Source organism: Cygnus atratus, chromosome 26, assembly GCF_013377495.2.
Source record: "Cygnus atratus isolate AKBS03 ecotype Queensland, Australia chromosome 26, CAtr_DNAZoo_HiC_assembly, whole genome shotgun sequence".
Taxonomy (NCBI): domain Eukaryota; kingdom Metazoa; phylum Chordata; class Aves; order Anseriformes; family Anatidae; genus Cygnus; species Cygnus atratus.
This window is the reverse complement of record NC_066387.1, coordinates 4092632-4103986: the sequence shown is the minus strand read 5'-3', so window position 1 is coordinate 4103986 and position 11355 is coordinate 4092632. Positions and strand designations below refer to the sequence as shown.

Sequence of the window (11355 nt, the reverse complement as noted above, 5' to 3'; positions counted from 1 at the left end):
CAGGGAGTTTGCCCTCACAAAGGAAAAAGCACGGGAAACCCAAATATCAGTCGCTTACTTGGGCATAGGAAAATAAGTGGGAAGTGTACATCATAGCTCCTGCCAGGCTGAAGCTGGGAGAGGCTGGGCTTGGAAATCAGCTCTGCAAACTCGCAATTATACAGGGACTCTTGGGATGGGGAACGCCACTGCCGAGCGCTTTTGGGCAAGAGGAAAAAGGGACGGATGGGCCCTACCCCGAGCTGCAGGGCCGGGAGCGGTGGTGGGATGGAGGCAGAGCTGCTGTGGGTTTACCCAGCTGTCAGGGCTGAGCGGGGGGAGCTCAGTACAAGCCCCCGCTGCAGCCTTTGTCCCCCATGGGCTCAGCAAGCGGTGGGAAGGGGGGGGCTCACCCCTTAAGGATGGCATGGCTGGGAAGGCAGCTCCGGCTCCAGGATGTGCTTTACCGTGCTGAGCACTGGGGCGGCAGGAGGAAGCACCCGGCAGGGAGGGAGCAGAAGGGCTCCATCTGCTCTCATCTGAGCAGAGCCGAGAGCGGCTCGATTGCAGAGTGTGAATTCCTTCGTGGGGAGAAAAAAAAAACAGAGACAGAAAATCGCTCTAAGCTAGTGGAAAAAGGCAGAGCAAGAGGGAAGACCTGGTAACTGGAGTCAAAGACTCCAGAAATGAAATAAGATGCACATTTTTCACAAGGGGATGAATGAGCCTTTAGCTGGGGGAGGAATTCATCCTTGGCTCTCTTAGAGATAGGGAGTGTTGAGATGAATGAATGCCCTGCTCCCCCCAGGTGCACAGAGGAGCATCACCCACAAACCCTGTGCCTGCAGTTTGCATCAGTGCCACGGTCTGGGGCACCCAGCAGAGCCCTGCACCCACTGCAGGGCCCCAGCACCCATTAGGGCATGGCCTGGGAGCCCGGTGCCTGCAGCACACATCCACCCCAAGGCCAGCTGCTCCCAGCAGGGCCCAGCTCGCCATCCACAGGGATCTCCGTGCCAAGGGCTGCTGGGGAGAGGCTGCGGGTGCAGGCACCCGGTGAGGCAGCACCCATGGCCGGGAGATCCATGGGGTTTGCTCTGAGGGGGGTGAGGCAACAGGGTGGCAAATGAGGGTGCCCAGGTTAGGATGTGGGGTAGGGCCATCAGCACGGATGGGATGGGAATGGGGGTAGGGATGGGGATGGGAACGAGACGGGGAACGAGATGGGGATGGGGATGGGGATGGGGATGGGGATGGGGATGGGTGGGGGACATGGCAGGGTGTAACACCAGGCAGGCACAGGGCTTGGCAGGGAAAGAACGGCTCTTCCCGGGGCCGGGGCTGCGGGGAGGGCTGGGGCTGGGCCCGGCGGTGCGGAAGCCGGGCCGGCTGCGGGGGGAAAGCGAACAAAGCGGCGGGGCCGGGCGGCGCGGGGCGGGCCGGCGGCGGGCACTCCCCGCCGTGATGCGGCCGGTCTCCGCCCGAGCGCCGATAAAAGCGGCGGCGCGGCGGCGGGGCGCGCACCGGGACCGGCCATGCAGCTCACGGGGGCAGCGCTGGTGCTGTGCGCCGCGGCGGCGGCGGGCATGGCGGTGGCACCGGCACCGGCACCTGGACCGGCACCGGCACCGGTACCGGCACCGGGACGAGCCGGGAGCGAGCGGCGGGCGGCGGCGGGCGGCAAGGAGCGGCGGGCGCAGTTCGCCTCCTGGGACGAGGTGAACGTGATCGCCCACGGGCTGCTGCAGCTCGGCCACGGCCTGAAGGAGCATGTGGACAGGACCAAGGGGCAGATGCGGGAGCTCGGCAGCCGCCTGAGCGCCCACAACAGCTCCATGGGGCGGCTGCTGCGCCAAGCCCGGGAGACGCAGGAGCAGGGCGAGCTGCTGCGGGCCAGCGTGCGGGAGCTGGAGGGCCGCGGGCGGCAGCTCTTCAACCTCTCCGAGGCGCTGCGGCAGCGCCTGGAGGAGGTGGCGGCCGACAAAGCCGAGATCCAGGGCCGGCTGGAGCAGCTGGAGAGCCGCGTCCGGCAGGCGCTGCAGGCGCGGCCGGCCGAGAACCAGAGCGCCAAGGACCTGGGAGCGCTGCAGGTGAGCGCGGGGCCGGGGGCAGTCGGGGGGACCCGACCCGACCTGGGGCACCGGGAGAGACCGGGGAGGGGGAGCGGCCCCGCGGGAGCCGGGGGAACCCGACCCGACCGGGAGCACCAGACCCCATCGGGACCGACCCGAGCGGGGACACCGGGAGCGAGCAGGGGGAGCGGCCCCGGGGGAACCCAGGGGGACCCAACCCGACCCGGGGGCACCGGGACCGGCTGGCAGAAGCGGGGGGTCCCCGCCCTCGCGGGAGCCACTCGTGGGGGTTGGCCACCGGGAGAGCACCGGGGGACCCGACCCTCTCGGTGCACCGGGGATAGCTGGGGGGGACCGACGTGGGGGCACTCGTGGGGACCAACCCTCCCAGGACACGGGGATCAGCACGGAGGGACCCGAGCCACCCGGAGCACTGTGACTGCGGTTTGGGGGGGACCCGACCGGCCTGGGGACACCGGAGCTGCTAGTGGGGACCTTGCCCCAGGTCACCGGGAGCACCATCCTGCCCGGCTCCGTGCCGTATGTTCTGCTGCGGGGTTCACCTAGCTCTTCCCCCCGCAGACCCTGATGGATGCCCAGAACTCCCGAATCGAGGAGCTCTTGCAGAAGATCAAGCAGCAGCAGTACAAGCTGGACAAGCAGAATCTGCAGATTAAAAGCCTGCAGAGCAAGGTGAGCACCCGTCCAGCTCTGCACGCAGCAGCCGTGCGGCTGGGGACCGCAGCTGGGTCCTGAAGCCATCCCTTGCAGCCCAGCTGGCATGGCACGCTGGTGGCAGGAGCAGCAGTGTTGCTGTCCTCTGGCTTCAAGTCCCTGTGCTGTGGTGTTGGTGTACGGGCAGCAAAAAAGCAGAGCTGGGAGCTTCCAGCGTGTCTGCATAGTGAAATGTGAGGTATTGCTGTGTGGGAAACGAGCAGCTCTGTGCCGTTCTGTTTAGTTTAGCTGTAGAATAAAATCATTAGCATGGGTGTGGAAAAAAAAAAAAACTACACAATAATTCCTGGCTGTGCCAGCCTTGGATGCCTCCTGCTCCTTGAGCTTTCTGGGCAAGTTCAGCCCCCAGCTCTGGTCTGACCCCAGTAGCATCACCCTGGTCATGGGGGGGCAGCCGATGCTGTGACCCATCAGCTCTGCTGGGCAGCAGTGTTGAAAATGAGCTGAGATAAAACTGTCCTGACTTGCATTTTCTGTTCTTTGCAGGTCAACCTACTGATCCCCTTACACCTGAAGGACAACAAAACGCAGTCTCCGAAGTGGAAGATAAACCTGAAGAAAAGCCTCAGCCACACCAACCAAAGCCAGAACGCGAGCGTGGAGTCTGTGCTGACGCAGAGTAAGTATCCGCACGTGCCGCCCTGATTCTTGCTGGGGCGAACCAGCAGCAGTTGCAGTCATTCGGAAACAAAAGGTTCAGTTGTCCTGACTCAGGATGTGAGATTTGCTCGCAAAACTGGGGCTTGGGAGCTTGGCCAGGCTGGATAAGATCTGGAGCATGGGCAGGACCCAGCCTTCGGGATCAGTATTAGTCCAGCAGGAATTTAAGGGTTTAGGAGGAATTTTTCTGCCTGATGTTAAGAATGCAGTGGGAAGCAAAGAAACTGCTAGCAGGTATTTTTCTCTGCTTCCTGGAGTTGGCTCTTGTTCACCTGCTCTCACTTTTGCCAAGCAGAATCTGCCTCTTGGGTGGAAGGGAGTGTTAGGGTGTCCTGGACCATGAGAAGACAGCTACATCCTTGTACAACCATCTCCCTCCGCTTGTATTTGGGTCCCAAAAATGAAAGACGAGTTCCTCAGCTTGTACTATCCTTAGAGGACGGTGCTGAGCTGCAGCAAATGTCTGGGAGCTGCACTGGAGAGTCGCAGCCCTGGGAAACGTGTGCTAGAGCGGGCGAGCAGATGTCGTGTCCAAAGCCCCTGTTTCTGCCTGGAGCATCCCCTGGCTTGGTAGGGATGGAGGAGCTCCTGCAGGGCAGCGGAGCAGCCCGGAGCGGGGGTCTCGGTGGCTGTCCCCACCACGCTGTGCCTTGCAACCTCCCTTCCAGATAGAAACCTGCGATCCCGCAGGGTTCACTGGCCGGGAGCAGCTGCTCTCGTGTCATGTCAGCTAAATCACAGCGCTGGCTCCGCTGGCCAGGGAAGCGTCTGTGCAGCTGTCTGGGGATGTCCAGTCTGAGCCAAATAGAAACTGAGCAGGGCGAGGATCCACGGGGAAATCCTGCTTAGGGCTTAACGCAGGGACAGCTATGGGAAAGCACATGGGAGTTTGTATGTGGAGCCCAGAGCTGTCACCGCTGTGCTTGAACACTGGGTGAGCTGAACAAAGAATCCGTGCAGATAAGGAGAGATGGGACACGGTGCTCCAAACTCCTGGCACCTGGCTCGGCGGGGCCAGCCAGCCCGCGGCGGGGCTCTGCAAGGTCTCCCCTGCTCAGAGCGGTGCTATCAAGCTGGAGGACTGTCTCCAAACCTCTTTTTTCCAGTTTCCTCCCAGCTTTTTGCTTTGTGACTTGTCTCCAGCAGCATCTCCTGCTCTTCTCTCTCACCTCCAGGCTATGCCGAAAGTGGGGTGCAAGGAGGTGGGCGAGGTCTGTGCTATTTCCTGGTGTCGAATGTAGGCTGCGCCGGCTGGTGGGTGCTGGGTGCTGCAGCCCTTGTGAAACGCCTCGGGGCGCAGCGAGGACCCCACCACCTGTGGGGATGCAGCAAGGGGGTGTGTGAGAGCTCAGCACAGCATGTTTCCTGGATCCCATCTGCACGCCATGGACCCTGCGCGCCCTCAGCGTGCTGGGCATCCCAGCCATACCGATGGGCTGACTGAGCCGCGAGCTCCCCCCTTCTCTTGCCTAATCCCTGTTGTTGATATCACTGACAGAAAACAAATTGGCTTCCTTTCATTACCAAGTTGAGTGAGTTTTCTGGCAAATCTTAAAGCAGACAGTATCTGGCAAAGCTGGCCCTGTGCCCCCTGCCTGGGAGGCTTGCTGGCAGCTCTCAGAGCAGGCAGTCACGGCTCAGCCTTGTGCCCGTGGCTGCTCCCTGCCTATTGTCAGGCAGACCCACGATGCTGGCACAGCCCAGGGGAGCAGCAATGAACTCCACCAGCAGCCTTTTCAGAAAGACCCTTTTATTTGCATCCAGTGAACACAAGTTTTCAGGCCAGGGATGGCGGCGTGCCAAGCATGTGAAAGTTGAAGGCTTGGAGCAGCCTCGAGAGTGAAAGGTTTAATCACTTGCAGAAAGAGGATCACGTCTTTAGGCAGAGCCTGCGCTCCCTGGCAGCTGGCCGAGTAGGCGAAAGGTAAAGCCCTGCTCTCCCCGTGGTGCTGGGACTCCAAAATAATCGGGCTGGGGAGGGTGAGGGGCAGGCGATGCAAACAGCCCCGGTGGGGCGCGAGCGCAGCCAGGCACGCCCTGCCCTCCGCCAGGATCATGTTTGTCGGAGGTTGGTGACCTCCACCGTGCCTGGAGATCCTGCTGGGTAAATGTGGTGCCATGCCTGGGGCTGCTCCAGTGAGCCTTGTTGATTTGAAGTCTTGTTTGGCTAAATAAAGGGGGAGGGAAAGGAAAACATCCAGTGCAGCCAGGAGGTCTTGTTGTTCTGCTGGTGCCATACGGATGTGCGACACAAGCTGGAACTAACGAGCATGTTCCTCAAACAAAGATTGAGCTGAGGCTGTTCAAGCAGCTGCATCTCATTCAGCTGCTTGAAAGTCCCCATTGCCCCAGGAAAACAGAAGAGATAAGAGTGCAATGAGCTTGGTCAGAGCCCAGTGAAAAAACCAGCTGGGACAGGGCTGACTTCAGCACGCGGGAGCCACGTGGCGGAGCTGAGCATCCGCCTGGGCACCATCCTGCCAGGGCTGGCGATAATGTGGGAGAGGAGGCGAGGAGAGCACCGAGGGCTTGCTGTGGGCTTGCTGCTGCTGGGAGCCTCCGGGACATCCCTGCTGCCTCTGTGTGAGCTGGGCTCACTGTGGGGCCAGGGACCACCCTGGGAGGTTCCTTCCCTTTAAGCCCCCTTTGCCTTCCCTGGCTGCTTTTGCCTAGGAAGCGTGCACGTTGGCGATGTGCTTGGTGTCCCCAGCACGCCCAGTGCTTTGTGCTTTGATCCTTTGTGCAAAAAGCTCGCCCTCTGTCCGCGTGTGCGCGGGCTGGGGTCTTGTCCTGTGCTTGCGCCGGTGGCCTTGGTGGCACCTGGTCCTGCCTTGGCATCAGCCAGGAGCGAGGGATGCTAAGGGCAGCACTGGGCGCGGGAGGGGGGCCGCCAAGGCGGGGAAAGTTCATGGCGGGGGGGGGGGGGGGCGAGGGGGGAATAAGGGGCTGGAAGTGGGTGAAAGGTGGCGGTGGGTGTCACATTGCCGTCCCCCGCCCCCCCTCCCCGCTGACCTTTCCTCCAGTTCTGGCTCCGTTGCCCCAGTGGGGATGGGGCCGGGCATGGGGCCTGTGCGATGTCCTGCGGGGCCGCCCTCCCCCTCAGCAGCCCAAAGGCCCCACTTCCACCCTTTGGCCCCAGACGAAGGGCTGTGGCTGGGAGGGGAGGCTGCTCTCCCCGCCCGGACCCCCGGGGGCTGCTGCTGGGGGGGGGGGGGGATCCCAAGAAGGGCTGCAGGGATGGCCGGCACTACCCGGGGAGGGGGATGCCGGTGTTTGGGTCTCCCCAGCCGCCTGCGTTGGGGTCACGCTGGCAGCAGCTGCGAGCCACCCGAATCCACCCCACATTCACCCGGGAGCTGCCCCCACAGCAGGGGAACAGAGCGCCTTTGTCTGGGGGTGACAGGGCCGGGGGGCCGGGGGCACCTGTCCCGGCACACAAAGAGCCCCTTGAGCGTGCCGGCACCCCATGGCTGAAGCCTCTACACATCCTCCAGCAGCCTTTCGACTCGGGTTTTGTAACAGGTTTTTTTCCTTGCTGGGTGCTGCGGGTGGCGGTTCCTGGCTGGACTTTTATCAGCACTGTTGAAACGGTGCGTTGCTGGCAGCCAGGGGCAAAGTCCCCAAGGGGTGGAAGGAGAGGTGGGAGCCGCGTGCTGGGGGTGGCCTCACCCTGTGCGCGATCAGCCGGGGCTCCCCACGCCCACCCACCCCAGTCAGTGAGTCTCAGGGCACTGGGGACGCCCCGGGCTGGCTCCCTGCCTGCCAGCACCAGCATCAGGCTTGGCTTGGATGTGTGCTGGGTGCCTTCTGGACTTTCTTTCCACCCCATAGCCCTTGGAGGGCTCCAGTACGGGGCTGAGATGGGGAAGCTTTCCCCTCCCAGGTGGTTGCCTTGTCGTTGCCCCATCCCAAACCCTGGAGGGAGCTGGAAGTGCCTCGGTCTCTGCCCTCACCGGGGAGCCGTGCTCCCCAGCCCTGGGCTGCTGCCGCCTGGCCCGATGCCCAGCTTCTGCCTTGGACAGGAGCCCAAATAGCTGCGTTAGGATAAATGGGAAGATATTGGGTCACTGGCGTTGAAATGCTGGGGACCCAGGGGCCGTCAGCTCCAGCACATGTCCAACACCGCAGCCGTAGGTGCGTGCAGCTGGCGGGCTCCTGGCGAGGGCTGCGCCTGCCGGGGTTGTGGTGGCAGCAGCCAGGGGACATGGGACACGGGACACGGGGACATCTTCTCTGACACCTTCTCCTTCTTCCTGCAGAGCTCCCAGAGGACTGCCAGCAGCTCTTCCTGGCCGGGCAGCAAAGCAGCGGCATCTTCCAGGTGCAGCCCTCGGGGTCTCAGCCCTTCAAAGTCTACTGCGACATGACTGCAGGTAACGTGCTGGAGATGCCGTGCGCCTCGCAGCACTCTGCACGGCGGCCTTGCCGACGGTAGCCCTGAAATGACTGTCTTTAATCCCCGCAGAAGGTGGCTGGACAGTGATCCAGAGGCGTACAGATGGCTCTGTAGACTTTGACCAGCTTTGGGATGCCTACAAGAATGGCTTTGGAGACCTTCGTGGTAGGTGGATGATGGCATCAATCTTCTTATCACAGGATAGGTGACAGCTTAACCAAGGATGAGTTATTCCCCCTTGCTGGCCCCTAGAGATCTCCACATGCTGGAGCACAGTGTTGGGGTGAGGAGAAGGGGGACACCGCTGTTGTGTCTGGTCTTTCTGACTTGTCCCACAACGTGGCACACAGCGACTCAGATACTGCAGTGTCCTGGCTTGTCCTGTCTGGGGCCCTGTTTGTCTCAGCAGCCTGTCCTGTTCCTGTGACCAAGGTAAAGTTTCTTCTTTCAGGTGACTTCTGGCTGGGTCTGGAGAAGATCCATCACCTTGTCCAGGAGGGAAGGTACAACCTCCTGATCGAGCTGGAGGACTGGGAGGGAAATTCCCAGGCAGTTCAGTTTGAGTTCAGCCTTGGTGGAGAGAGCACAGCCTACACTCTCAACCTGCTGGGACCTCTGTCTGGAGAACTGGAAAACGCCATTGGGGACTTCAGGCAGCTACCCTTCTCCACTCGGGATCGTGACCACGACCTCAAAGCTGACACAAACTGTGCCAAGCACCTCTCAGGTCAGTATGGGCTCTTCCTTCCCAGGGACGTGTGCTTTCCCTTCCACCCCTGGTGGTGGCCAGGAATGGGCTGGGGCTGGATGCTCCCTCTGGTGCTGAGCTGCTTTGTTCCCTGCACCTGAGACCTGGGGGATGAGGGATCCATGGGAAGAGCTGTTTGAGGAACGGGGAGGGGAGATGAAGCCATGGTTCAGGTCTTGCCCCAAGCAGCTGCCTTTGTAAGGGCTTTGCTGGCTGCCACCCTCGAGTAAAGCAGGGGCCAGACCCAGGCCTGAGATGGGGCTGCCGCAGGGTTTGGTGAAGTTTTATTGCATGCAAGAAAGAGCAGCAGGGATATGCAGACTTGTCCTGAACTCCTACCGGGTCCGTGCAAGTATTTCCAGTGCATGGGACTCCTCAAATGTGTACAAGGTCTTGTAAGTTCCCAAAGCCCTGGAGTATGGGGAAAACAGGGGCAGCAGCTGTCTCGAAGCTGGGTTTGTGTTCTGGCTGGAAGTGCTATGGATTTAACCCTCCTCTGAATTGCCCTGGTAGGTGGCTGGTGGTTCAGCACCTGTGGCCATGCCAACCTCAACGGGAAGTATTTCCGCTCCATCCCTCGCCAGAGGCACGAGCGCAAGCAGGGCATCTTCTGGAAGACATGGAAAGGCAGGTACTACCCTCTGAAGTCCACCAGCATGAAAATCCAACCCACAGCACTGGAAGCAGAGCCCTGAAGCTGGCATTTCAGACTTGATCTTCTCCATGGAGCACAGATGTGAGCTCCATCACTTGGTGTTTACAGAAAATCCACCCACCCTCCCCAGGAAGCCCCCAAGGACCGTTTCTCTTCGCTAGCAGCCCTTTAGCGGGCAGGGGCTGTGGCACGGCGCAGCTCCTCACTGCAAGTAGAACAGCTCCGTGTCGCCGAAGCCCCTGGATGGGAGCTCCCAAAGCAGGAGGAGAGCTGCCGGCAGGGAGGTCAACCTCCAGAGCATGCCCGGGGGTCTTCCAGTCTGCCTCGTGCTGCTGCAGTGGGTTCAAGTCATCTGGTGCTTTCTGTCCTGCCTCAACACTTCCATGCTGGTTTTGATGAGCTGGGGTAAAAGGGAGCCACAGGAAGGGTTTTGCTACCCTGCCCCAAGCCGTTGGGTACTGAGCCTTGCCACATCCCACCTCTCACCGTTGTTCCCAAACCAGTTGTACGCACCCCCTGTGAGTTTCCCCCTATTTCCCCCCTGGCCCCGTGGGGCAGGAGCCTCTGACAGCTTGATCTTGCTTCTGCCATGCAGCCCTGCTCCCGTGACTTCAACCCGCTGGGAATACGGGTGTCACTGGGAGGATGCAGGGCTCCTTTTGGAGAAGGGGACTTTGGGCTCCCTCGCCTCCCCTGGCCCCAAAGCTTTGAAGTCACCGCGATTTCTGGCTGTGCTGGCATTTGCTGGGAGCTGCAGAAAACACTCACAGCTCCAGGAAAGGAGCTCTTGCCTTTGGGATGGGTGTCAGGAGAGAGGGGCGAAACAGGTCCCCAAAAACTGTTACGGGCCACGCTGCCGTCTTGGGACTTCCCAAGCATCCTGCCCTATTGAAGTCATATTGACTACTGTGCTAGAGCTCCTAGCTGCTAAATATTGTACATAGTCATTTGTAGGATGTTGGATCTTTTTGATGAATTTCCTGTTTTAATTTTGTTTCTGTATTTAAATGCAGTGTTAAAAACAATGTGGTGTAATTTATAAATGTTGGCGCTGGAAAACAACAACTGTAGTTTGTGTATTTTAAACTTTTTTTTTTGTACTAAAATATCTTTTCTGAAGATGTCTTTTAATAAAAACAAGCCTGTAACTGTCCTGGCTGGATTATTTGCCTGATGGTTTACCAGTAAAGTTGCGTGGGAGCTGTGTGAGCACGTTGCATTCATAAACTTTGCTTTTATGGGTGCTTGATGTCAACACAACATTTCCTTCTTGACTTGAACAATTTGCAATAGGCTTGTGGACCTCTGAGGCAGCAGTGTCTGCTGTAGCCCCAGCCATAGTTTTCAGTCTGCTTGAAGCTTATGGATTTCTACATTTTTTCACTGGAAATCAAGCCCTGGGACAGCAGTGACAACGAGCAGGCTCTTACTCCCTGAAGGCAGAGCTTCGCACTGGGGAGATTCCTTGTAGTCAGCAGGAAAACTCTGCGCTGTGCGAGCACTCGCCAGCACCTTGAACAAGAGCCAAGGCTGAGGTCTGAGTTACCTGCACGGATTAAAGTCAGATCTGACCAGGAGAAGCCCCAATAAATAACTTCTTACCTGTTCATAACATGTGTGCATAGTAATCTCCATAAGTATTTATCGCAGGTTTGGGGCAGTTATCATGTGTAAAGGAATCTGGGAATCCAGCAGAAGCCTTGATGCTCTGCTCCTCCGGTAAAGTAGCGGGGCATGTGGTCCCAGACACATGGCCCATCCAGAGTGATGTCAGAGCTAGAGAGAACAGCAACACATCTTTAGCTGATTATAGGTATTCTACTATAAAGCACGAAAGAATAAAAAAAAAAAAAAAGAGGAAAAAAAAATAAAAAAAGAATTGCTCACTCCAGAAGGGAAAGACAAGAACAAACAGGGCTTGGGAAGTCCCATGGAGCAGCTGCACAAATACCTGAGGCACCTATACGCCTTCCCCAGCTCCTGCGTCCACCCCCCTTCCCTGGGGAAAATCCTGGGGTCAATGATAGCCCCAAGCACAATTGCACAAAGAGCCCATTACGCTGCCCTCTGCTATCTATCCGCTCCCTCTCGCCTTCAGAAATACATTTTT

General features: G+C 59.3%; 1 protein-coding gene across 1 annotated transcript; it reads left to right on the top strand.

Moving 5' to 3' along the window:
* Positions 1-1505: 1505 nt before the first annotated feature.
* Positions 1506-10398, top strand: ANGPTL4 (angiopoietin like 4). Its single transcript, XM_035568118.2, has 7 exons — positions 1506-2069; positions 2634-2744; positions 3273-3405; positions 7706-7819; positions 7912-8007; positions 8294-8569; positions 9104-10398. The coding sequence occupies exons 1-7, from the start codon at positions 1515-1517 to the stop codon at positions 9283-9285; spliced, it is 1467 nt and encodes a 488-aa protein (XP_035424011.1). The 5' UTR covers positions 1506-1514; the 3' UTR covers positions 9286-10398.
* The last annotated feature ends 957 nt before the right edge of the window (positions 10399-11355 follow it).